The sequence below is a fragment of the Barbus barbus genome (genome assembly GCF_936440315.1).
Source record: "Barbus barbus genome assembly, chromosome: 18".
Taxonomy (NCBI): Eukaryota; Metazoa; Chordata; class Actinopteri; order Cypriniformes; family Cyprinidae; genus Barbus; species Barbus barbus.
The window spans coordinates 16,010,710-16,037,970 of record NC_136746.1 but is presented as its reverse complement, the minus strand read 5'-3'; the positions used below and the strand labels follow the sequence as shown (position 1 = coordinate 16,037,970).

Here is a 27,261-nt window from a genome sequence, read left to right as displayed (position 1 = left end):
CGAAACCTTAATGACTTGGAGAAGATCTGCAAAGAGGAGTGGGACAAAATCCCTCCTGAGATGTGTGCTAACCTGGTGGCCAACTACAAGAAATGTCTGACCTCTGGGATTGCCAACAAGGGTTTTGCCACCAAGTTCTAAGTCATGCTTTGCAAAGGGGTCAAATACGTATTTCACTCATTAAAATGTAAATCAATTCATAATTTTTTTAAATGCGTTTTTCGGATTTTTTTGTTGTTATTCTGTCTCTGATTGTTCAAATAAACCAACCATTAATATTATAGACTGATCATTTCTTTGTCAGAGGGCAAACAAACAAAATCAGCAGGGGATCAAATAAATTTTTTCCCCACTGTATATAAATACAAATTCAAACAATATAATATAAGATAACATAATATTATAGACTTATATTTTATTGTTCTCTTTAAAACAGTAATCTATACATTATATATGATATATAGTAGACCTAAATATAAACATTATATGCATATAGGCTTGCCATTGTTCATAAAACATGAACAGATAGATAGATAGATAGATAGATAGATAGATAGATAGATAGATAGATAGATAGATAGATAGATAGATAGATAGATAGATAGATAGATAGATAGATATGGCATAATGAAATTTACTAACACAAAAATAGCAACGGTACACATATTAAATCACCCAATAATAATAATAATAATAATAATAATAGTAATAATATGCATGGGTATCAGCAACCCTTTGCCTTGTTGCATCATTTCATCTTGGTCCAGCAGTGCGCATGTCCTGGATCCTCATCTTTAAAAGACCCCTCGTCATTGGTAGAGGCAGCACATGTCTATAAGTGCCGGCTGGTTTTTACAAGCGCTCTCCAGTCCGCTCTATTCCTGGCGCGCACGCGGTTGATGAGAAAAGCCTGGTACTGCTTTTAAACGTGTGGAAAGACTGAGCGTGTAGGGAAAACATGGAGGAGAAAAAAAGCGAAATCAATGGACACGCCGGGCACAAAAGTCCGTTAGCAGCGGTCTCGATAAAATCAGAAAAGAACAGCTTTAAAGACCGGTTAATGGGCTTCTTCAATAGAAACCTCCTAGTGATCTTGACGGTGTCCGGGGTTCTGGTGGGCGTCGGGCTCGGGATGATGTTCCGGAACATGAACCTAACCCGAGCGCAAATGACTTACTTCGCCTTCCCCGGAGAGATGCTGCTGAGGATGCTCAAGATGATCATCCTTCCTTTGGTGGTTTGCAGTTTGATCTCTGGCGCTGCGAGTCTGGACACGCGCTCGCTGGGGAAGCTCGGAGGGATCGCCGTGTCTTACTTTCTGGTGACCACTCTGATCGCTTCATCCATCGGGGTAGCTCTCGCCTTCATCATCAAACCCGGCGTGGGAGCAGGAGCGCTGAATACCAACAACTTGGGGCTGGAAGGCGTGAGCTCCAACAAAGAGACGGCGGATTCGTTTTTAGACCTTGCAAGGTATTGTTTGGTAATGGAAATCATAACATTCAAAATGAGAAATACAACAGTCCAATATTTGGCAGCGATTAATCCGCGCCTGTAAATTCCCGGCATGATTAGCGGTGTAGCCTATGTTCAACACTCACAAATACATTAGACGCTTTAGATCATGTGACAAGTTCATACTTTACATCCTCTTTTCTTTTTTTAGGCATTTAAATCACATGCTGATTTGCATTTAATTATTGCCAGAGACAGGGAAAGAAGAGCTGTAAAATGCTCATATTTCTGGCAAGAAAAAGTTTTATTCCACACAGTATGAGTTTTGCAAAACTGGGGCAAATATGAGTGCTAAGCTTATAAATTTATCAGTTTTGTTAAGAATCTGTTTTAACATGTCAAGGTAGTGTGACATTTTATGTTCTGATGGATTTTAATAATTAATTGCCATATATTATTAGTTATCCTGGATACATCTTTTCATACAACAGTTAGAAGCCTGAATATTTCATAATGGCCCAATTGTTGCTGTGCTATAGGACAGAAATAAGGCTACATATGGCTACCTCTTGTGTTACTTTTCTGATTGTGGCTGGTGTTACATGTTTTTTTTTTTTTTTTTTTGCTGGAAAGTAATCATCTTGAGCTGGTCCAAAACAGCCTACCATCTGATGGGGTTGTGATCAATCTAGTAGACCTGGATCAAGCTGGTTAGGGCTGGTAGATCACCATGGACTAGTGACAAACAAGTACCAAATTTGCAAAAAAACATCTAGTTTTTCCATCAGCAACATAAATTTAATAATTTGATTTTTCATAAAAGAAAATAACTTTTGAAGATTTGTTTTGTTGTAAATTTCAGCATGTTTACTATTAATTTAAAGTCATTATCCTTCTCTTTAACCAATCTGAAATGACACCACAAAAAATACACTTTTTACACTTGAAACCTGAAACCTGTTAAAAAGTTTTTCTTGTTTGAATATAAATCTGCAGTGTATAATATGCTTGCATGTATCTGGAGAAAATGCATATCTTTTTGCCTCATAGTTCACAGGGTTACTAGATTAATCCTCTTTTTAACGCAGGTCATATGCCGAATAAGAACTCAACTCAGTTTAGTTTAAAATAATCCATTCTGTAGCCCAAGTGAATGATTTGGGATATGGATTTGCAGATACAAATATCGATTTGTACGAATCAATGCAAAACTTCCTTTACGGGTCCCTCATGCTGCAAACTGGTGAGAATTTAGCAAAGAAACATCAGTGGTGTCCATCTGTGATAATCACTGGTTTATCTTTCTTGCTTGTTTTTCCTTTTTAGAAACCTGTTTCCATCCAACCTGGTGGCCGCAGCTTTCCGCTCAGTAGGTTACTTTTTTCCTCCAGCTGTCACTAAAACACACACAGACATACACTTAGACACTCACACAAACAGATATGTTCAGAATTAATATTTGTAGGCCATTTCCTCCATGTTAACAGCTCCTTCATCTCTAATTGAGAGAGTCACAAAATGGAGCAATGGAGCATTTTTGTCCCTGCTCAATAAATACCTCCCATCCTCTCTCACCACTAAGCAACCAGACAGTTACCATAGCAAGCTGATTCCATTCCTTGGTGCCTGGCAACCTGGCTTGGTTCATTGGGTTGTACCACACGGGCAAATGCTCAACAGTGATCACGCTCTGCTCAAAGAGAGGTCAGGAGGTTCGGTGGCCAGGGTGGGAGATAACATCTCTGTGCCTAGACCGGAGCATGTGGACGACCCCAATGACACAAACCGAGCCCAGTTATCAATTTGTAGAAAAAGATGTTTTTGCAAAGGCCAAAGTAGATTTAGAAAGAGAAACAGGGTCATTAGGTGCAGATGGGCTGTTTCTTTATCCAGTGGGAGAATGTTTCTTTATCCAGTGGGATTTCCATCAACATTTACCTGGATGGAGGCCAGAAAGGCTTTAAAAGAGAAGAGACAGAGATTAGCAGGATTAATACAGAAATGCCTGGGAATTATTTTAATGGTCAGTTACAAACGGACTGGTCTGAGATATATTCCAGGTTGTCTTAATTATCTCTAATTGACATATGTTTATGGATTTTAATTTTGCTATCACTGCAACATCAGATAATACAAACACTGTAAATTAATCTCAGTTAAAGGCCCATTATACTGCATCTGAACCTTTTGAGCCAGTTCACATAAGTTTGCATTCGACTGCACTGATTTTTAATATGTAAAAAAATTTTCTATGAAAATATGCCATCCATCTTGTAGTTTTTTTACTTTGCCCAAAAAGGAGATAATTTTTTTTTACTATTTATTTCTATTTCTTACCTCACCTATTCCTTTTCTACTTTTGAGATTCGCAAAAACTGAGTGCTCCAGCTCATATAATTGGAGTTTTTGAGGAACAGGGGTTCTGAATAGCAGGGTTGTGGGGGAGCACTGTCATTGTCTCTGTGTATACCAGTCTCAAAGTCCTCTTCAGCTAAACTTTAAATGCTGCTTTTGTGAGTATTTTGGCACTAAACAGGCTCAGTGCAGAGAAATAATCAAATGCATCACAGTTCATGAAGCTGCACACTGGAATGGATTGAAATCGGTCAGAATAGCTCTGTGATAAGCACTGCATGTAGCTCATGATGTTGTATTTCTCTGTCTCTTACTTTTATCACAGTATGTCACTGATTACAAGACAATTCTTGTTGGAAATGGAACAAATGGAACCCTCAACTACCAGAAGGTATACAATCTCTTAATGTTCTAAGAACATTTTATTGTTATTTTATAATAATATAAAATATATGCAATTATGTGTTATTTAGCATTAGGTCCTTCCTGTTAAGATTGCACCGTCAAATACACAATTGTCAACACACACATCATGCCACTTGTTGAAATGTCAGTTTAACCTGGTTATTTTGTGCTTTAAAAAAAAAAAAAGCTCAAGTCCAATTGGTGCCTATTGGCTGGTTTTATGTCTGACCACTCAGTAGTGTTGGCTCTTTGGCAGCCTTGAATGAGCTTGCTGTTTGTTTGCACAGGGCCAGGGTTGACGCAGCCGGTTTTGCTGCTCCTGTCCTACTGAGCACTCAAGCAGCTGGAGATGGCAAGCCTTTCCCATAGGGCTTTTTTTTGTTTTTGTTTTTGTTTTTCTATCATTTGTTTTTTAGATTTGTTTTTCTATCATTATATTAGTACACTCAGTTAAATCTAGTCCCACAAGCATGCAGATCTCCACATAATTGTAAAGTTTATGTCCTACTACTTGAAATTTAATATGTTTAAATCTATTCCATCAATGTTTCCTTTCAAATTCAGTTGTAATTATGCAAAAATTAAAAAGTTAACATACTGCATCCGAACTACACTATGTACTGTATGTGATTAGCCTTTGTATAAATGATTGGGTCTTCATTACATCCTGGCTCAGCTAAAATGTCTCATACCTGCTGGTGCATGGGCAAATATGTGGGCAATCCCTCAGAACGCTTGATTGCATAATAGGGCTTACAGAACAACCAGTACTGTGTGCCAAGTGATGAGCCATGCCTGGATGTGCGATAAAGCCCAGAACAAGAGCAGGATTCAGTTGAACGGTAGCTCAATCCCGTCAGATCTTCATCACCCCACTGCCACCACTGCTGAGGGAAAATCAGACTGAGAGCCAAGCCTCATCACGTTTCGTCTTTTGAAAGTCACTTGTCCATGCACAATCATATCCAATTCAATGACAGGGAGTATGAGTGGGAACAATAGTTAATAAAGGTAGTTAACAATAGTTTAATATAGTTAATTAGCAATCAGCATTTATCAGAGTATATTAATGTCACATTTTGTTGCTTAAAACAATGTCAGCTTCTAATTTAGTTTGCTGTTGCATTGTTCACCTTTGACCAACTGTGTGCTGCCATGAAAACATAATATTTGATTGTCTACTTATGCAAGCCAAAGACAAACATGTTCTGGTGGTTTTCAGGTACCCTATGGAACAGATGCAGATGGAATGAATATTCTGGGCCTTGTTCTCTTTGCCGTGGTTTTTGGAGTTGCTTTGAGAAAGCTTGGTGCAGAAGGAGAAGAGCTCATTCGCTTTTTCAATGCATTCAATGAAGCCACCATGGTACTGGTGTCTTGGATCATGTGGTAAGTAAAGACCTTTGATCAAATCTATCTATCTATCTATCTATCTATCTATCTATCTATCTATCTATCTATCTATCATATTTAACTCTGAAAACTAAAAAATGTAAAATTTTTATATATCATAAAACCATACCATGTACCATAATATATGATACATTCTGTCATTTTGTCCTTCAGGTATGTGCCTTTTGGCATCATGTTCTTGGTTGGCAGTAAGATTGTAGAGATGGAAGATGTGGTTCTGCTGGTCACTAGTCTGGGGAAGTACATTTTTGCCTCTATTCTGGGCCACATCATCCATGGTGGCATCGTCTTACCTCTTATCTACTTTGGGTTCACTCGTGCAAACCCCTTCAGTTTCCTGTCTGGCCTCATCACACCTTTCACCACCGCCTTTGCTACCTGCTCCAGGTACTTTGTTATATTTCATATATTTCTTTAGTCCTATAAGCAGGTTAATTTGGCTTTCAGAATGTGACTAAAAAGCAGTCTTTCCTTTTTGCCTGGAATCACTAGTCTTGTTAAATCTTTAGTAGTGTTTCTGAAATGCAAAAACCTTGATTTGTTGGCAAAGGGCCCTTAATCAGGTTGACAAAGTAAGATGTTTGAACGTCTTTTCCATGATTTGATGGTTTATTTGCAGTCTCAACACTTTTGGACTAGTTGAAAGCAGTGCTGTTGTTGTTTAATAAAACTAAAACTATCACAAAATGTTTTCATTCATTAAAATAAAGCTGAAATATAGTCAAATATAAATATTAGATGAAAAACTGAAATTTAAAACCTTGTTTTATGAAATGTTGTCTGGGCAACTAACTGAAATAAGTTTAAGACAAAAAATCTGAATAAAAACTAATAAGAATGGCAAAAGCACATAGCAAAATCACTATATAGTGAAATAAAAGCTACATCAAAAAATCGATTGGTATTATTATAGTATATAAATAAAACAAAAATATCTCTGATTGGGCCTGATGTCATCCCTTATTACCCTTATTACATCTAATTTGCCATCACATACTCAAACCCTGTCTTTTTTCTGTGCCCATGCAGCTCAGCGACACTGCCCACCATGATGAAGTGTGTAGAGGAGAACAACGGTGTCGACAAACGAATCAGTCGGTTTATTTTACCGATTGGAGCTACTGTCAACATGGATGGAGCAGCCATTTTCCAGTGCGTTGCGGCTGTGTTTATTGCCCAGCTCAACAACGTTGAACTCAACGCAGGCCAGATCTTCACAATCCTGTGAGTGTACATCGCTATGAGGCATTTCTTCAATCAGCAGGAGTTTTGATAGATACCCTGAACATTCCTGTATCTATACTGGTTACATGCAACATACTCTATATCTAAACAAGGCAGAGATACTAAGCTTGATCTAAATTTACAAGCAACACACTCTCTCTGGAGCCTGTCCCAGTGTGCAAGGTTACGCTGTTGAGTGTGTAGCAAGCACTTTAGAGCTGAGGCTCTGATGGAGGTTTGGAGGATGATAAATGAGCTATCACCATTCTGGCTGTTAGAAACATGGCACTTAACTCTAGGGAATTTGTTTCTGTAACCGGTGAACCGTTAATCACTTAGGAAAAAGCATCTGCTAAATGACTGCTTATTTGTTTATTCAAAGGGTGACAGCCACTGCCTCCAGTGTGGGAGCTGCAGGTATTCCAGCTGGAGGGATAATCACCATCGCTATCATTCTGGAGGCCATTGGTCTGCCCACCCATGACCTGTCACTCATGTTGGCTGTGGACTGGATTGTGTAAGACAGCTTCTACCATTTATATTCAATATCAATTAATCAATATACTGATTAACTGCATATATCTCATATAATCTCATTTATCAATATTAGCTCAGTGTTGTGTTTGAGTTGCCATATCAGTGTCAAATTTACTGGACAGGAAGAAAATGTAAGAAATGTTTCTTGAGCAGCAAATCAGAATATTAGAATGATTTCTGAAGGATCATGTGACACTTAAGACTGGAGTAATGACTGCTGAATATTCATCGTTTTCATCATAGTAATAAATTATATTTTAAAATATATTAAAATAGAAAAGAAAATCTATTGAAAACTTTAATAATATTTCAAAACATTACTGTTTTTACTTTTGATTAAATAAATGCAGCCTTGGTAAGTAGAAGAGACTTAAATAACAAACCTAAAATCTTACTGACTCCAAACTTTTGAACAATTGTATATTTATTTGTAATAGTATAAAGTATAAAATAAATATTTTTATGTATACATAATTACAACCCCCCATTTTTTATCATTCTGATATCTTTGCAGCCTATTATTGTTAAAGCATCGTAAGAGCCTTCTAAAGCTTCTTATCAGAATAAAAAACATTCAATTTATATGCATATTATATATACATACAGTTTTTAACTCTTAAGTAATCTGTTGTGTTAACAAACTGTGTCTGATATGTGATCAGAGACCGAACCACTACTGTTGTGAACGTGGAGGGGGATGCACTTGGTGCTGGCATTCTTCACCACATCAATGAGCAAGAGATGAAGAAACGAAGAGAACAGGAACAGCATCAAGAGGAGCAGGAACTGCAGGAGGTGAAGGTGGAGGTGGTGGCAAATGTCAAAGCAGAAGAGGAGACCTCCCCTCTCGTCACACACCAGAACCAAGGAGACAGTTCCTCACATGAAACACTCGACAAGGACGGTGTGGAGTCTGTGCTTTGAAGTGCTGACTGTGGTCTCTTCTCTTTCTTCTTCACTCTTTCTCTATCTTACTCCTTTAAAACCCACTATAGACATGATGTTGCCACCAGTGTGAAGTTTACCTCAAGCATAAAGTTTATTCAGATCAGTTTGCTCTTTAGTACTTGACAAGGACAGGTTCTATAAGGATAATCTTATCCAGTTGTGCCAAAATTATTTCATATTGTCATTTTTGTGTTTGGGAACATGACCCAGATTATGTGCAAAGCCTAAAAGGGAACATTTCCACTCTGCGAGTAGATATCTGATAAAGAGATGGATAGTAATGAAAATCATTCACAGACTGACCTCTTGCTCTGTTTGTTTGCTATATTTTAACTGACTGTGTGAAACATTAACTATTTTGAAGATAGACCAGAAAGTATTTGCTGTAAATATTTGTGTCCCTAGTGGCAAATCCTGTTGCATTGTGGTATTGTCCGGTGATTTATTGGGGGCTATATCAAAACTGTGCGTGTGTACTCTTGGTAATTCTTGGGGATTCTGAGCTTGTGCTTTATGTTTTTTTAGTACTTTCCAATCTGGTGAACTTTAAATTTCAAGTGAACATCAAGCTCAGAGATTGAGACAAAACTCAGGGTCACAGGTGATATTCAACCTGATGATGAGAGACACACTGGAGGTCAAACATTTCCTGATAGACCTCCATTCTTTACATAAAAAATACATGCTGTTGACCCAAGAACATCACCCATGATATCCAGTGACACCTAGTGGTCAATGAAATTATAAACATTGACTTTGTCTTGATTTAATTTTCATTTTTTTGTACATTCTATGACCAACTTAGAAGTTTGGCCTTTAGTTAAGAAGTAAACGATTTTAAAACGTCAATTTGATAAGTATGAATGAGTTTAATTTATTCTAATTGTTTAGCCTTTTGTACAGCATTGAAAATTATTTTTCGTAATCTGTTGCTTTGAAAAGATTCAGATGTTAAAGGGTTTATATGAACTCTAAAAACTGTTAATTAGTACTTGATTAGTGTGTTTTATATGCATTTTTCCTTGTATTTTTTCACTCTCTTTTAACTGTATGTTATCTTGTTATCTCTGTTTACCATTAAATCAAAAGTCTCTGATTTACATGCAATTTGACGATTTTTGTGCAATTGCATTGTTATGAGAATCTAATCTTAGATTTACATCGAATACACACTCCTTTGTTTGACAGGGATAATTATTTTTTGGGAACTAATAATGTAACTGTTTCCTGTGTTGATACAAAGAGATTGCCCTCCAGGGAGCAAACAAGTCGCTTTTTTTCTCACCGGAGACTTGTGTACATTAAACGGGTAATGATTTAAATATTTAATCAACATATGTATATATATATATTATGTGTTATATTTAATATAAATGCAAATATTTATAGTCAATACGAAAACTGAAATCACTCACAACGATTTCTATAAAGTTATTTTTAAATCCTCATTATATAATCACAAACGACTGTAATTGGTCGATCATGAGCAGCGCTGAGAAATGTAACAGGCAAGGCGCAATTTCAGCAGCTTTATTAATTTTAATGGCAATTAAAATTAATAAAGGTCTCCGCTAAAGTTTCCCCCAATTAACTGCTCACTTAATACACATTATCATGCGCATGCGTATTAATCTGAAACTTGAGTCGGTGTGACTGAACTTTGTCTCGCGCAGTTTCATGTCGCTATTGGCTGGAAGCGACAGTCTTGCGCTGCTTGACCCGCCTCTGTGTTATGAACCGTTTCCTCCATCAACAGCAGGGTTTTATTGATCGTATTATATCTCTAAATTATAAACGTAGTTCGTGGAGCTGCCGAGGGATTTTCCTTAGCCCAAACCGGTACGTAAATACAGTTTAAGATCAATTATGCAGGGTGTTATGAAAGCCAAGGTGAGGTGTGAAGCTGCTGTATGACAGATTAATATTCCTGATACATAATAGCTTAGCATCACTTTATGTGCTGCCGCTTGTTGTAAAATGCATTTCATTACTGATGCATATATAATTTAAGAATAATTTTACATACTTTATTCTAAGCAAAACATTTTCCGTACAAGAAAGTTAATCACTAAATAGCTTTCCCAGGCCACGTATTCTCAATGTGCACGTTCTTCATTCTTGTTCTTATTTGTTTGCATGCCTTTGTGTTGAATTTAAGCTTTCCTTGCATTATTAAATCCTAGAACTGTTAAATGAGCCGCTTATGTGGAAGACCCACCGTTTCCCTTTGTGTAGATTGCATTTGCATAGTGTGTAATTACAGAATCACTGTTGTGGTTTACAAAACAAGCAGATTGTATTTTTATTGTGAATTGTACGCTGTGTGTTTTACGTTTGAATTGATTTACAGCGGAAATGTATAATGCAGACAGTGTGCCTTCTTTAGGCATTTGTTTGATGACCAGGTTGCCATGGTAACTGTCAATCAAGCCTATATGATCTTCTAGGATTTGCACCACTGATCTATATATAATGTTCTCTATTATAGATCAGTGACTTGCACTGTTTGACTTGATCTAGTGCCATTGTAGCCCAAGGATCAGTCTCAGAACAACTTGGCTGGCTTTTATGTCCACAAATAACATATTGATAGAATTTGTTTTGCTTACTTGCTCTACAATACAAAGTAACCAAATTCATACATATAGCCCTGCAAGCAAGTGTCATATTAAAATTAAAAGGAACTCTAATTTACTGTAATGCAAGTGTAAAAGGAACTCTGCAAGGGTTCAACGGTAAAGACACATGATTGTCTTTTGTTTGCAGGCAGGCTATGATTTAAATGTCCCCACGTGATCACCTCTCATGACATGCAATTTTCTGTCAGTTGCCATGGAAACCAGGCGCATCCGCCAATCAAAAAACAGATACAGTCTAGTATTCCACAAAGAAATACAAGAACCTGTTTTGTCTGCATGCTGTTGCATTTATCAGCATTCATCTAACACATAATCATAGATAATCATAAGTCTAGATATTATATTTTGCCACTGTACAGCACATATTATTATATTTAATTACTAAATTAGTTTTCATTATAAAATGTAATTAATTTATCATTTTGTTTTTAATTAAATAATTTATTTTTTACTTTTAATTTAAGATTTTTCAGATTAAATCTGTTAGTGGTAGTACTTTTGTAGTTAGGGATGGACAAAGAGCATTCATGAATTTCAGGCAAGCCTGAACATGTAGCCATAATGAGATTGCTTATCCAGATCAGAAGTAACTCTATTCAAGTAAACAAGCCCTGCATCATGTTAGACCACACCTATCACAGAGCTTCTTGTGTGGTGATTCAAACAGTGTTTAATACACTAACAGTGTGGTTATGACCTTTAGCTGTCACTCTGGCCAAATGAGGAACCACAGAATCTGGATGTGTTACTATGGCTCTCGGAGTTGACAAGGCCTTATCAGACACCTCCTCGCAAATGGAGAACACGAGCTATGGGAGAAGGAAGACCAGGATCCCGGAGTTCATTCACAGCGGTCAAACTAGGCCCCTCAGTCACAGAGCAGTTGAGAGGACAAGGCCTGCAAATCTCCAGGAGTCCAAGGACTCAGACAAAGAGAGAAGTGGCAGCAAAAAGACGGTCACTATGGCACCTGTTTCCAGGTATATGCCGGACAAAAGCATCTATATCATGAGAAAACCACTGATCGCCACACAATGGCAGGTGCCCATCCTGAAGAACTCCTCTACACATGAAGACTCAGAGAGGGTAAGAATCTAATGAAACAAAGTCTTAGGTTTTTTTTTTTTACTGAATTTCCAAATTTGTACTGAATTTTGCATCTAAGGTGGTTGCAAAGTGTTTGTAATTTTTTTTTTAAAACCAGCCAGGAAAGCTTTGTGTGCATCCAAATGTAGATTCATCAGATACCATCTCGTTAGGGTGCAAGCCAGTGTTTTCTGCACACAGCAGTGAACCCAGCGCAAACTGTGATATCTGATTCACAAACAAATGACTCTTGTGAACCGGCTGTTTTTAACAAGCTAGTCGGTGTGATGCTTAAATTAGTTGAACTTGCTTGTGAGTTTTTTAGTCAGTTAATCATTCAGAGCTGTTACTGAACCACAACTGACTCCCTAACTGAACCATGAGTCATTTTTTGGTTATGCCTGATTCAAAATTAAATCAAAGATTCTCTATTTATCAAAAATCCTGAAATAAAAATGTATCATGGTTTCCAAAAAATTGTAAGCAACAGTATTTTCAACATTGATAATAATAAGAAAAGGTTTTTGAGTATCAAATCATCATATTAGAATGATTTCTGAAGGACCATGTGTCACTGAAGAATGGAAATTAATCTTTGCCATCACAGGAATACATATTAAAATATATTAAAATAAAAATAATTATTTTAATTTGTAATAATATTTCACAATATTACAGATTAACTGTATATTTAATCAAATAAATGCAGGCTTGGTGAGCATAACACCACAACAGCAACAACAAAAACTTATCATCCCCAAACGTTTGAAATTGTTGTCTATGTTTGTCTATGTTTAATTATAGGAGCCAGTGGCTCCCTGGTCATGTTCTGCGTCCCAGGATTTCCTATTAATCATTTCCTCTTTTTGTCTATTTTTCCTCAGATCAGTTATAAAGCAGATTCTCCTAAAGAAAAGGACAAAAGTCTGTCCAAACAGTCATTCAGACGTAACCCAGAAGATTCTCCATTTTATAAATCCTCCCCACCATTATCCAGAGAAGACCTGGATACCTCCATGAGCGTATCAGACCTCAGACTGTGGTCATGTGACAAGGATCCTATTTTTCACTCTTCAGCTGCCAAATGCAGTCTGTCCAGTCCCCCTTCAGCTTCTTTGGGCCTCATAGCACCCCAAGTGCCTAAGTGGACATCCACTCCTAGAAGCACTTCTTACTCGTCCAATCATACGTCTGATTTCACAAGAAAGGTAAAAACAAGACCAGGTGAGATGATGGATAGAGGAAGAGATTCTCTTCTTAACACAGAATCTTACAGTAAGAACCATCAACATGGGTTCAAACACACGTTGCCTTATCAGGCCAACTATTGGGCCTGTGCCATCCCCAACTCTATGCCACCCTCTCCAAACCGCAAATCCCCCAGTTGGGACCCTGAAAAGGAGTACCAGGAGCTCCTGGACTACACGTACCCTCTGAGACCCAACATGGCTGGTACATATGGTTCATTAGAGGTGGATCTTCTCTTGCGAACCAATCCATTGTTGCAAGACTCAGGCATTGAGTTGGACCGCTCTTCCACTCTGTCCTGTTTAGACTTGTCCTATACAGGGACTCGACCAGTGCAAAGGTCAACTGAGTTTTGTGCTCTAAACAAATCACATTCTAAGTCCTTAGATGGCATCATGGCCAGTAGCCTGTACTCTTCACTAGACCAAGCTGGCTTGTCAATTGAGAGTCTGGACTGCGTCGGGAAGCCACAGGGCCATTATCGTAAATTTGGCATCTTCTCGACATTCAGACCAGTCCCCACTTTCATTAGTTCAACACACATCCTTCCTCGTCCTGATTCGCTGGATGAGTTGGACGAAGAGTTTCTTCGCTTACCAGAACGGCTTCAAGAACTTCAGGTGCTTTCACAGCAGCTGAGGGACATAAGTGACCAGATGAGGCAACCAGTCATCACCAGCTGGGAATCCCTGGAGAGCGAGATCACCTCAGTCCGATCACCAATGGCTCAAGTGAGAAAGCAGGAACCACTAGTGGAAGAAAGGGGCATTGAAGATGTTGAAGTGGAAGGGGGATCAATTCCTATTACACATGAGGATCATTTAGAGAGAGCAAAAGAGCCTGGTTCCACAATCCAGATGATTAGCCAAGACATGAATAGGAGGAACCTGAGGGAGGTGGAAGCTGTTATGGATCAACTGAGCGGACTGTCAATGTCAGAGCTTCAGAGGACAATACAAACAGACCAGAATGAAAATGAGACCAAGGAGTCACTTATGCAGCACATACAGGTGAGTAGATGTTTCTGTTATTGTGAAGTCCTGAGATGGCTGAGAATTAATGAGAACTGTTGTATCCTTTTTTAATAGGGATTTTGCTCGAACCTAGAAAAGCTGATTCAGTGGCTGCACAAGGTGATAGACAAAGTAGAAGTTCTTTCTCCTCCCATGGTTGACTTGGAGAGCGTCAAAGCCTCCTTGGCTCATTACAAGGTTTGTAAACTACACTACCATTTAAAGTTTGGGTTTTTTAATTGAAAGAAGGTAATATGTTTGTTCATTAAGGATGCATTAAACATATCAAATAAAGTGATCAGGTGCTATAAATTTATATTTCAAAATAAATTCTGTTCTTCTGAACTTTCAGTTCACCAAAGTATTCTGAAAAAATGTATCTCAGTTTCCACAAATAAGCAGCACAACTGTTTTCAACATTGATAATAGAAACTTTTTTGAGCAGAAAATCATCATATTAGAATGATTTCTGAGAGATCATGTGACACTAAAGACTGGTGTAATGACTGTTGAAAATTCAGCTTTGACATTAAAATAATAAACAATTAATTTAAATTGTAATAATATTTCACAATATTACTGTTTTACTGTATTTTGGATAAATAATACAGATTTGGTGAGCATGAGATTTTTTTTTTCTTTCAAAAACATTCAAATAAAAATCTTACTGACCTTAACATTTCTAAATGGCAGTGCATGTGCATCTTATGTAACAATAAGAAATGAAAGATTTTATTACTAAAGAAGTTCAAAAAGCACATAAATGTGCCACATGATATTTTTCAGAGTTTTCAGGAAGAAGTTCTGGCTCATAAACCCCTCACAGCAGATGTTCTGCAGACCGGAGAGCTGCTTTTGCATTGCATGATTTCAGCCTCTCCATGTGAGTCTTACTACCTTTATCAAAATAATGCAATAAGAAAATATCATAAAAAAAATCTCTCTACCATTCTGCTGCTGTACTGAATCTTGAATTGTCACAACTACTTTGAATGGAAGGGAAAAACTGCATTTTCTTAATGAACCCGTAGTAGTGGCTTCAGAGCTGTGAAATAGTGAAACTAAATTATAAATTAGAATAAACATTAGATCTTTTTATCTTCCAAAGCACTGTAATGCACTCTTTGTTTCTTAATCAGTTGGTACACTTCTACGAGTATACTGCTTCTCAGTTTTGGACATGTTGTGCAGTGTAACCCAATACACAGAGTTACCTCGGACCGAAACAGGAAACGCTCTGCTTGGAGAATGCAGCCATGCATGCTTAACTTAGAGAGCTGTGCTGTTGCCTAGCATACTTCACTTCAGAATTCACATCAAGCATTGTTTTTGTCAACACATTAGTCTTTAGCTGTTCTCATACTGCTGCTAATTGTTTCCCCCCCTGATTCCTCAGTTCTGAAAGACACACTGGTGCTGATAGAGAGGCAGTCTCATACACTGGAAACTCATTCAGAGTATCTTTTCTCCTCTATTCTGTCAGCCATGGACTGCCTCACTGACCCCAGATCTGAGGAAGCATCAGGTAAATGATCAACTATTATCTATAGTGCCCTCTAGTGTCATCACATGGTTAGAGCTTGTGAAACGGATGACTGAATTGTAATCGTTGTGATATAAAGTTCACTATTCACATGTAACTTCTATGTGTCACCTTGACTGTAGCCTCTTTTGATTATTAAAAATGCTGCATTATCAAGTAGTTTCTCACTTTTTCTCCACAGAAGCAGTTTCTGAGAATTATTAGGAATCTGGAAAGGCTCACTGTCTTCACCGAGATGTCCTTTTTGGTGTTTTCACATCAAGGATGAAAAATGCTTCTTACTTGACTCACGTCACCATTATCTTTGTTTTACACGCTTAGCACGTTTACTGTATCCAGAAGTGGTGTTATGTGCTGTTGTCACAAGCTTGAGTTATCTCTCACAACATATGTGATACATTTTTCACTTTGTATTTTTACACACACAGCTTATGATTGTTATTTTTTAACTCAAAAATGTCCTGTGATGGCTCAACTTAGTAATACTGTTTGACTGAAGAGGTGCACAGACATGGTGCTAGTTGTGATTGTGATCTCAGGTTATTACTCTATTAAAGGGGTCATATGATGCGATTTCAAGTCTTTCTTTGATCCCTGAAGTTGCAAAGACTAAAGTCTCAAAACCAAAGCGATATTCTTTATCAAAGTTAAGACTCTGCCACGCCCCCTAAAACGGCTCATTTAAACACGCCCCAACATCTTGACGTCAAGGTCTGGAAGTATTTGCATAATGCAGCCCAAATGTTCACGCAAAGAAAGAAGGTATGGTTTCAGTAACTGCATGTTGATGCAGCCATGTCAGGGAGGCGCTGTGTGTTTCTAGGTGAAAGCAAAATAACTTTATTTGGCCTTAGGAATCATTAAGATTACTTACAACAGAACAACAACGCATTTTATGGACGACCGTTTCGTGAACCTAGGAGAGGAGGTTATCCTGACTTTGCTATGACAATCTGGCGCTTCTGAATCAGCGACTGTATGTTTTGTTATTCGTGTTCGTGTGTGTGTGAGAGAGAGAGAAACGGTCACATAATCGCGGCTTGTGTGCAAAAACATACGAGCTTCATCACCGTCTGTCACGCGACTCTTCCCCTCTCGGGCTCCAACTGATGGTAAAACTAAGGACATTATTAACTGTATTTCTTTAATATAATTTTGAAAGCTGAAGCTGGCCATTACATTTCCGACGCGTGCTTGTGGTGTTCGGCCAATCACAATGCACTGTGTCAGTTGGTCAATCAGAGCAGACTGCACTTGTCGGAAGGAGGGTCTTTGTAGAAATCGAAGCGTTTGAGAGAGGCGGGGCATAGAGGATTTACAATACTGTACAGTATTTGAAAAATAATGTGTTTTTGAACAATAAAACATGTCAACATTTTATTACACCAAATACACAAAATAAGGATCTTTAAAAAAGCATCATATGACCCCTTTAAGTTTTAATGGAGAGCAGTCCAGCCTCCATTAGCATCCCTGCAGCTTTAGTTTCCCTTCTGAATAACCTGTGCCTCAAAGATATATATATATATTTTTTTTTTGACTGATAATTAGTGTGATTAATGGTATCATTAATATATGAATAATCTCTTTGGGGAACATTCATACATTTAAATTATTATTATTTTTTTTTATTAAGTGTTACAGCAACAGTTCACCCAAATATTTAAATTGTCATCATTTACTCACCCTCATGTTATTCTTCCACCGCACGTAAAAAATATATTTTGAAAAATGCGTGTTTGTTTGTTGTTGTTTTTTGTCCACACAATGAAAGTCTATAGTGTCCAATGTTGATTAGTTACCAGCACAGAACCAGCGAAAATACCTTTTTTTATGCGTTCCTTGGAAGAAAGCAAGCTTGGAGTGAGTAAATGATGACAATTTAAAATTTGGGGTGAACTACCTCTTTTAAGGGAGAAACAATGTCAGTGTGTTAACATCAAATGAATGCAATGCAATAATAACTGATGAGCATAATGCATTTTGTGGATTCAGCTTAATGAATTTGACAGCAAACTAAAAACCTCAAAAGTTTTGAAGTACTTCAGCTGCAGAGATCACGGATTGATGTGCGACTTTTAATGTTGACAAAAAAAGGATTTTTAACAAACATTCTCCTTTTTGAGAATGTTTTATTCTTAGTTTTCTTGTCTTGGTTAGGTTAAAATCTAAATTTCTGTGTAAGTTTTGATATGGATACTTCATTAAATGCAAAATTACTAAATTCCATTCATGCACAATATACTCAAGGATTACCATTCATGCATACAGTATTAAAATAGGTCCTCAATTTACTCAGGCCTTTAGAAAGTCTTCTAAAATTGAATTAGAAGATTCAATGATTATATCATTTTATTCTACAAGATCCATGAACCAGTATTATTAACTTAAACTAAATCTCTGAAATATAAGATTCAAAACTTGAACTGCTGATGATACATGGGGCAACTTTTTTTAAGCAGTGTTGCTTGGCCACTTTTCCATTGAAGTGAAGTGACATACGGCCAAGTATGGTCACACATACTCGGAATTCGTGCTCTGCATTTTAACCCATCCAAAGTGCACACACACACACACAGCAGTGAACACACACCGTGGACACACACCCAGAGTAGCCATTTATGTTGCAGTGCCCGGGAGCAGTTGGGGGTTCAGTGCCTTGCTCAAGGGCACTTCAATCATGGTATTCAGCCCGAGACTTGAACCCGCAACCTTTGGATTACGAGTCCAACTCTCTAACCATTAGGCCACGACTTCCCCAGAATGGACCCTGTCTCTCAAATGCTCGCCCATTGATGGCAAAATTGTTCAAAAAGTTGCCCCTCGTATCATCAGGAAATTAACGTTTAATAAAAATTTTAAATCCAATAAAATTGACAAAAAGCACTTAAAACTTACACTAAAATGAAAACTAGTAATATTAAAGCTAATTCAAAATATTAATAAATACTGTATTAGTATGTAAATAATATGAATGAACTGCTTTTGGGGTGCTTTAATCCTACATACATGTCCCTACATGGAATATGTGAAACATCTAAAACTGCACAAAATTATAAACTAGACATGAACGGTTCCCGAGTTCATTCAAAAAATGAATTCATTTGCCTTTATTATGAAAAAGAGAACATAGTGTTTGAGTCACATATGCAATTGTGAGATTGTTGCTTTCAATGTATTCCGCAGGTAAATGGCCAATATCAAGAGATTGTATATTAATGGAACAATATATTTGCATATAAATGTTGAATAAATAAAACAAAGGGTGTCTACATGTCCAACCAATTATCACAGACATACTGATATTGTACAGTATGGTCGTACAATACTTATTTCTATTTTTGTTAACTTGTTACACATCGTGCAACAAAACTACAAGAGTCTGCAGCCACAACTTAAATGCAAAAGAAGGTAAAACTATTAGAATCATGTATGTAACTCTACAGAGCTGTCAATTCAGATCTTACATACATATATATATATATATATATATATACACATACATAGTGTATATGTACATATATTTTACTAAACAGATGTAGGACTGTGAACCACCACTGCCCGGTTGATCTCAACAGACTGGCAAACAATCTGTGGGGACAGAAACCTACACATGCAAATATAAACAATAAAATAATCAACAAGTAAGAATAAAGTAAGAAAAGAAAGGACAGAAAAAGAAAATGTCATTGAATTTTGACAACAGACCAGCCCTGCAGTAGGAATGCAGTGAGATAAATAAACACATTATTCTTAGAAATCTGCACACAGAGGATTTAAAATCGTTGAGTGAAAATGAAATCCATCCTTTTTTGGGGTGGGGTTGGTTAAAAGCAGCCCCTGATAGACAGCAGCGGTGAAGGGGACTGACCGTTACCAAATCTCAGACCTCTCATCGGTTTTAGTTTCTGAAAAGCAAGGGAAGGGAGGGGGGCAGCAGATTTTTGAATGTTTTTGGTAGTGCGGCTACACACAGTACAACTTGGGTAATTTAAATTGTTGCCTGTTTCACGCTCTCTTTTATTCTTTCTATTCTCCATATTCACTCTTTGCTCCATAACAAATCATCTATTCCCCTTTCTTTCTCCTATTGTGGGGGCTCTTGCTCCAAGATCCAGGGGCCGAGGTGAGGGGGGGGTCGAGGGGGCCTCAGCAGCAGCCTCCAGACGCAGACTTCACCGGAGTGCTCTGGATCTTCACGTTAGACTTCTCAGCGCCTCCAGCTGTGGCTCCGGGGCCCATTCTCTTCTTGATCTCAGCAGCCATGGTCATGAAGGCCTGCTCCACATTGGTGGCGTTCTTAGCGCTAGTTTCCAAGAAAGGAATGCCAAGGGAATCAGCAAATTCCTAGAGATAAACCAAGCCATTCTTTCCGTAAAAACGCTGGAAAAGTGAACAATTGCAAATCTTATGTACACACAGGCTTTGCTCCAAAACCTAGTTAGCTGCCTATATATGCAGAAATTTAAAGCAGTGGTGTCAATCACAACTAAAACTATTAAAAAAAATAATTTTGTTCACTAAAATAAAAACTTGCATAAAAAAAAGTGAGTTTGCTTTGGCAACTAATGTAAATGCAAAAATATAGATTTAAAAAAAAATAAAAATAGAATGATATATAGAAATAATACTAAAATAAAACTGCTCCTGACACATTCTATAAGACAGGCAGCAGCACATGCATCCTTTATAGTGAAGGCAATCCCAGAATGCCTTATGAGCTCTAAAATGTCAGACAAAATGAAAAAAGTGTCAATCAAAAATATAATTCATTCAGTAGTGAAATATTTAAGGTAAGATTTCAAATTTTTACTGAAGTGTGCATTCTATATTTTTTTGTTAATTACAGCATTAAGTCATTAGCGTATCAACATGCTATATCTACTGAAATCAAAAGTATCCTATGCACTTTCTCACTGCCCATGTATAACATTCCAAATCAGTCTGACACTAGGTTTTGAAACGGAGCCATAATAATAGTGGAATAAGTTAAGTAATACGAAGCAATATTACCTTTGCCGTTGTGTAGTCCACCACTTTTTTTGTAGTTAAGTCACACTTGTTGCCAACCAATAACTTGTTAACATTTTCACTGGCGTAGCGGTCAATCTCCTGTAGCCACTGTTTAACATTATTGAAGGACTCCTGAGGGCATAAAAAAAAAAAAAAAGTTAAAACAAATACAGTAGAGCAAAAATGAAAACCCTTATTTTGAGGTATTTTCACAGGTGTCTATAGTGAAATAATGACATTTGCTGAAGGTTTGGATGAGCTCACCTGATCTGTGACATCATAGACTACAATAATGCCATGTGCTCCTCTGTAGTAACTGGATGTGATTGTGCGAAACCTCTCCTGCCCTGCTGTATCCCACTGTAAGAAAGAAGGAATAATATGACGCATGAATCAAATGCAAAAATAGGCTCAGAAAAATACTATTTTTATAATACTTCAATAGTAGGGCTGCGTACTGACACAGATTCCACAAATAAACTTGATTCTCTTAGCTAATGCTGTAAGCTAGGCCTATACAGGGGAACCCCTAAATAGTACATTAGAGGATAAAATTAACAACTCTTTTGTGATAAAATTGACAATTTCAAAGCTGAGACTTGGGTTGTTGTTTTTTTTATCAGAAGTAACTCCTTTTTGCTCACACATATAGATTTAAGAATTGATTTATTTATTGTTTATCAAAATGAAGTACTCAATATTGTTAACCCAGGCCTATTCAATAGTAGAAGAAAAAGGTCCCTCTCTGACAATTTACATCAAAAGATCAAGTAAATTCTTCATGATGAACACTGACATAACTCTGCTCTTGCTGATGATGTTTCTAAACAGTTAAAACAATACCATCTAAACACCAAGCGTTCACTTTTCTTCAATCACATGCTTGTATACTCCGTTCATCCAATCTTATACACAAACATTAATTTCATTACAGGACAGAGGAACTTACGATTTGAAGTTTGATGGTCTTTCCGTCTAATTCTATAGTTCTTATTTTAAAGTCCACACCGATAGTGCTAATGTAGCTTTCTGTGTATGTGTCATCCTGAAAGAAGCAAAACAGCAGGTGAATTAGACGTTTCAGTAGTCAAATCTCTCCCTCCAGTGCTTTGAAGTAAAATATCAATTCCATATAAATGTGATACAAGTCTTTTAGTATGCACATTTATTTTGTACACAAATAAAGACAGCTGATTATTTAACCTCTGCAAAAATGATGTCTCCATGACAGCAAATGCAGGAAAACCTATAGCCTACTTACTGCAAATCGGAGAAGAAGGCAAGACTTTCCAACACCAGAGTCACCAATCAAGAGCAGCTTGAATAAATAGTCACTGTATGAAGAGAAAGAGTAACAAAACATTAGACAGTCAATATTTGTCTACCAATTTTTGACAGTGCGGTTGTGTGAAATAAACGTTACTGTACAAATTTTGGTATTGACAATACTTTTGAAAGAAGTCTCACCGAGACTACATTTATTTGATCAAAAATACAGTAAAAGTAATGTGAAATATTACAATTTAAAACTTTTTGATTTTATTGTTTTAAAATGTAACTAATTCCTGCGATGACAAAGCTGAATTTTCAGCAACTAATATTCTAGTCTTCAGCATTCATATTGGAAAGATTTCTGCCGATTTGGTGAAGAAACATTTCTTGTTATTAACAATTTTAAAAACAGTTGCACAGCTTAATATTTAGATACATGTACAAACCATGATTAATTTTTTTCAGGATTCTTTGATGAATAGAAGTCTTTACTGTCACTTTTTAACGCATGCTTGCTGAATAAAAGTATTAATTTCTTTCAAAAATTACTTTTGAATGAGTGTACCAGTTTTATTGATACAGGCAGTTGGCCCTACATCTCAAAACACCAAGCATGAAGCAGAGATGGGAAGTAACGAAGTACAAATACAAAAAAGTAGATTTTTCTGGTATCTGTACTTTACTTCACTATTTAATTTTCTGACTACTTTTTACTTTTACTCCTGACATTTTTACACAAATATCTGTACTTTCTACTTCTTACATTTTCAAACTAGGCTCGTTACTTTAGTTTTGATGGATCACCATTTGATAACAAATCTATAATAGCCTACATCATGAATCGGTTAGTCTTGACTGGCAGCGCGATTCGGCTCGCGTGCGTGCCGCGTCTCTGGTAAAAGGTTTCTATCGGAGTAATCAATGCAAGAGACTCGAGAATGGAGTGGATCAGAGAGGCAAAACTACTGACCTGTTCATTGCTTTAAGTGCGGGTCAGTTTCATTTGTAAATAGGCTGTAGTTGTGTGTTTGTTTACTTGGTTAAGAATTAAACAGCTGGCAACTCTTAGCAGTAGCAGCCAATGATTAATAACAGTCTACTGTAAACTAAACTAAATTACCATCATCACTCAAAATACTGTATGATAAAGAACATCATTATCTAGTAACTTAACAGACAAATGTTATAAAATATTGTTTTATAATACGTTTAGAGGGAGCTCGGGCAGATAACAACACAACCCTTACAAAAACTCAAAACCAAAAACCATGGTTACTAGTTAAACCATGGTAACAACAAATTAACCATGGTTTTGCTACACTAACCATAGTCTAACCATGAAATGTGTAGTAAAACTATGGTTGTAAATTAAAACTGATTGTAATCAATCTGACAAAATAATTTTTTACTGTAATAAACCATGGTTAATTTTGGTAAGAGAAAAAATATGACTCATGATAATGCAATAACATGTACAGTGTTAGGATTTTTCTTTAAAGATATTGTCAGGGTGTTATTATTGTACTAATTTTGACATTCAGGCAATTTAAAAAAGGCAATTTATAGTTTTGTTAAATCTATAGTATTTAAGTCATTATAAGATAGAACAACAACACATGGTCATAATGTGATACTTTAAATTGAACTAAAATAAAGTTATGTTATTGCAAACAGAATAGAATGAGGTGGTTGTTTTGCAACAAGGTGGAGACAGTTCTGTTCATAACCGTAGATGGATGATAGGAAAAGTGAAAGGAACAAGAAAATTAGTGAAAAAAGTAAACACACAAAGTGAGATGTAGGGAGATATAATGGAAAATGTAAAGACTGAAAAGGAAAATAGAAGTGAAGGTGCAGTTCGATAGAGAACCTTTAATTATTTTTCATGGCCCCAGCCTAAGGTTTTAAACCTTTTTTTAAATGTGATGGCCAAAAAAAAAAAAAAAAAAAAAAAAAAAAAAAGGGTTATCCGTGGTTTCAGATTTTGTTGTGGGTGTATGGGATGGCCTGGATGAGTGTGAGATTTCCTTGCCTGAAATTTTGTCCCAGTCCTGAACCTGTTCTACATGGTGGTTGTTCAGTCATGATACGTTCATTAGCTAACAATATTAAATATTAAATGTAAGTTATTTTGTATTAATGTGTCAATATGACATGAGGGGTTCAGTTACCAGCATGACGCTAAAACAGGTGGTAGTAATGGGTACTTTCTACTTAAGTACATGTCAGAGCCCATACTTCTTTAACTTGATTAAATAAGTGTAGTCAGTACTTCTACTTTTCCCAGAGTATTTTTAAACATGAGTATCTATACTTCTACTTGAGTAAAGGATGTGTGTACTTTTGCCATCTCTGGCATGAACCCAACTGTTATTCTTTCACTGCATATGAAAGAGTGTAAAGACCATCGACTCTACCGTGCGACTCCACCGGGCAGGGACACCGGCAAGGGACAGTATTATCGCTTTTTATTTAATTTTTTCATTGAGCTGTTTATTATTGAAATGTTGTTATATGCATGTCAATTTTATTTAATTTCTTTATTTTCTTAAATATGTGGGTAGATAGTATTTATAGAGTTGTAACTTTTTAGTTTTAGTTACTTTTTCTTATTTGTAAGTCGCTTTGGACAAAAGCGTCTGCTAAATGACAAAAGTAAGTAAGTAAGTAAAAGCATATTACACATTATTTTCTAGATGTACATTAGGAATGAGGTCATTAAAATCTCCCTGCAACATGAGAAACAGGTCAGACCCTTGCTTTCCAGCACTGTAAGACCACTGTCTGATGTAACTCAGTTAAACAGTGTAAATTAGTCACTGGTCCACTTTTGCATGCAGAAAATAAAATGTTTGGTCAATAGAAACAATGTGCTTGAGCACCTCTGAGGTCGGGAAACTTGAGTAAGCTGATTAAGCATTCCACAGAGAGGGACTTTTGCCTGTTGTGCTAAATCCTCTGTCCCTATTCTACATGCCCTAGTAAGAAAAGACCATAAGAAGGAAATTCAGTGGATCGGCCTGGTCAAGACCCGCTCATCGACCAGCTCATCGCAGAACAGTGTGTTTTCATCTCCTTCCTGCCCACTAAACTGAATTCAAGTCATGCTCTCCTTGTTAGACTGACTGCAACAAACACTCCTGTGTAGAGACCCGCTACACAAAAAACTGCATTAAAGACCCTCTGTTTATACACTGGTTTCTGATTTCTATCAAACAGAATACGAAGGTGTAGTATAAGTGTCTTCAGCTAAGCATGTCTTGTTTAAACATGCAGATCTTAAGTTGGGTAACATGGATGTTAAAAACTTGTCATGACTTCTGACTAGCAGTCTTTCTAAAAACAAAATCACTATCCATGTTCTCTCAGGAAGCCACTCATTTTTGATACAAATCATGTGAAGAACCGAAAGAGAAACTGCTAATGAGTGTTAACCTCTAAACTACTATCATTGCAATAGCCCGCCACTTTGAAAAAACATATTTCACCCTTAAAATACAAGCAACAGCTGATACGAAGTCCATTAAGTAGCAGAGTTGCTTTAACACTCAGTCTAGTGATAGTTGCAATGAAGCGTGAAGCTTGTCATTTGGCATGTGACCTACACATGACTACCACACAATAGAGGAAGGGATGGGCACTTCAGTTCCTTGAGACATGCTTGACATATGCACATTCAGATATTTAAAAAGGAGTGTAGAAACCTCATAATTCAGTGCCAATGAACGCAGGAAACATGGCAACAAATACCTTTTAAGATTATGTAAATAAAATACTGAGAAGGAAATAAAGATAGCACAAATCCAACTGGTGCTGTGGAAATGTGGCTATTATGCATGTAATCTTGCTAAACCATCTTTTATTTCTAAGCAGCAGACAGAAAAACCCTGACTTTAACTTATACATTTAAGTTTAGTGTCCAAGTGTACAGTAATTATAAACCTGTGATTAAAAATGTAGTGTTAAACAACAAGGTACGTGACTATATTTCTATATGCAGCAAACCCACTTGATAAAACACATGAATAAAAGATCGCAAATTACTTTATAAACTTTAAAAGGTGTTTTAGCACATAAATGAACGCGAATGACTGGTTACTCACTAGTAATTTGCAAGACCACCTTCCTGATACTGACATGCTTTTTGAACTAGCTACTTAACGTTAAAACGCAAGCCTCTATTTGAACAAATTAAGGGGTCAGCAGCAGGTTACCAAACCACGTTAACGATACTTAATCAGTTATTTATCTAAGTTACTTCACCAGCTCGTCAAGCGGTTTCAAAAGTAAGTGAAAGGCGATCTGAAGACGTTAGCTTACATCAGCTAGCTTTCATATTAATTTCAGATGAAGCCTGACAGATAACACGTGTTTTAATAGCTTGAGATGAAAATATTACACTATACTAAGTGTTAAAGGTGTGGTATGACTAACTAATAAGCTCTACTTGTCATAAATGTAACGCGGATGAATATTAAAACCGGCTGAGCTCCGCTATACAACAAACAACAAAACAAAAATAAACCTCTTTAAAGAATGCTGTGTTAAAAATACTGGTCTTTAAAATCAAGTTGCTTTCCGGCTTTGACTAAGTGAAACAGATAAAATACAGTGATATTAGCTGCTGGTAAGATTAAACACACAGCTACTCATCATTGCCTCTGTCTGTCAAAAGTAGCTACAGGTAAATTATGAGCTCAGTAACGACAAACAAGCCGTGTAATAACTCAACCACTTACTATTCGGGATTCATCGTGGACAGGACACTGTGAAAACCGTTTGTCTTCTAACAAAACAACTCCGCGGCGTGAAGGTAGACTAGAAACAATAACCTTTCCCCCGATTAAAAAGTAACTAGCTGGCTAGCTACTGCCGCAGAGGCTAGTCGGTTGAAACCCAAAATGGCTGTCTCTTCAACCAGGAAATAGGAACTCCTTAAACAGATTGCGTAGGCAATGTCGTCTTCATGACCTGTGCGGATGTTGTAGTTTAATTCGGAAATCATCTGGCCTGCCCGAACGGAAAATCTCCGTAGAAAGAACTACAATACCCACATCTATTTATTAAACGTTCACGATGAGTTCACAGTAAATTGAATCGTTCACGCTGA

The 27,261-nt window shown here is 37.0% G+C and overlaps 3 protein-coding genes across 3 annotated transcripts; 2 read left to right on the top strand and 1 right to left on the bottom strand.

Moving 5' to 3' along the window:
- The first annotated feature begins 818 nt into the window (after window positions 1–818).
- Window positions 819–9,442, top strand: slc1a4 (solute carrier family 1 member 4). Its single transcript, XM_079440142.1, has 8 exons — window positions 819–1,473; window positions 2,782–2,824; window positions 4,136–4,201; window positions 5,438–5,604; window positions 5,782–6,015; window positions 6,658–6,852; window positions 7,235–7,369; window positions 8,052–9,442. The coding sequence occupies exons 1-8, from the start codon at window positions 959–961 to the stop codon at window positions 8,311–8,313; spliced, it is 1,617 nt and encodes a 538-aa protein (XP_079296268.1). The 5' UTR covers window positions 819–958; the 3' UTR covers window positions 8,314–9,442.
- Window positions 9,443–10,009: 567 nt separating this feature from the next.
- On the top strand, window positions 10,010–17,992 carry cep68 (centrosomal protein 68). The gene is made up of 7 exons (XM_079440133.1): window positions 10,010–10,176; window positions 11,680–12,062; window positions 12,947–14,320; window positions 14,399–14,521; window positions 15,110–15,206; window positions 15,720–15,848; window positions 16,048–17,992. The coding sequence occupies exons 2-7, from the start codon at window positions 11,727–11,729 to the stop codon at window positions 16,068–16,070; spliced, it is 2,082 nt and encodes a 693-aa protein (XP_079296259.1). The 5' UTR covers window positions 10,010–10,176; window positions 11,680–11,726; the 3' UTR covers window positions 16,071–17,992.
- Window positions 17,993–18,935: 943 nt separating this feature from the next.
- Window positions 18,936–27,259, bottom strand: LOC306884369 (ras-related protein Rab-1A). The gene is made up of 6 exons (XM_079440164.1): window positions 26,891–27,259; window positions 22,141–22,213; window positions 21,829–21,924; window positions 21,144–21,239; window positions 20,880–21,011; window positions 18,936–20,213 (listed from the first exon to the last, which is right to left on the bottom strand). The coding sequence occupies exons 1-6, from the start codon at window positions 26,902–26,904 to the stop codon at window positions 20,016–20,018; spliced, it is 609 nt and encodes a 202-aa protein (XP_079296290.1). The 5' UTR covers window positions 26,905–27,259; the 3' UTR covers window positions 18,936–20,015.
- Between the last annotated feature and the right edge of the window lie 2 nt (window positions 27,260–27,261).

What these genes read in the sequence shown, in the direction of transcription:
- slc1a4 (XM_079440142.1), top strand. Translation starts at nt 959, where the DNA reads ATGGAGGAGAAAAAAAGCGAAATCAATGGACACGCCGGGCACAAAAGT. An exon ending in TGGCCGCAGCTTTCCGCTCA is followed by an intron (nt 2,825 to 4,135) that starts GTAGGTTACTTT and finishes CTTTTATCACAG; the next exon opens with TATGTCACTGATTACAAGAC. An exon ending in CTGGTGTCTTGGATCATGTG is followed by an intron (nt 5,605 to 5,781) that starts GTAAGTAAAGAC and finishes TTTGTCCTTCAG; the next exon opens with GTATGTGCCTTTTGGCATCA.
- LOC306884369 (XM_079440164.1), bottom strand. An exon ending in GCCTTCTTCTCCGATTTGCA is followed by an intron (nt 21,925 to 22,140) that starts GTAAGTAGGCTA and finishes TGCTTCTTTCAG; the next exon opens with GATGACACATACACAGAAAG. An exon ending in TGGACTACACAACGGCAAAG is followed by an intron (nt 20,214 to 20,879) that starts GTAATATTGCTT and finishes GTTTATCTCTAG; the next exon opens with GAATTTGCTGATTCCCTTGG.
- cep68 (XM_079440133.1), top strand. Translation starts at nt 11,727, where the DNA reads ATGGCTCTCGGAGTTGACAAGGCCTTATCAGACACCTCCTCGCAAATG. An exon ending in CACTTATGCAGCACATACAG is followed by an intron (nt 14,321 to 14,398) that starts GTGAGTAGATGT and finishes CTTTTTTAATAG; the next exon opens with GGATTTTGCTCGAACCTAGA. An exon ending in CCTCCTTGGCTCATTACAAG is followed by an intron (nt 14,522 to 15,109) that starts GTTTGTAAACTA and finishes GATATTTTTCAG; the next exon opens with AGTTTTCAGGAAGAAGTTCT.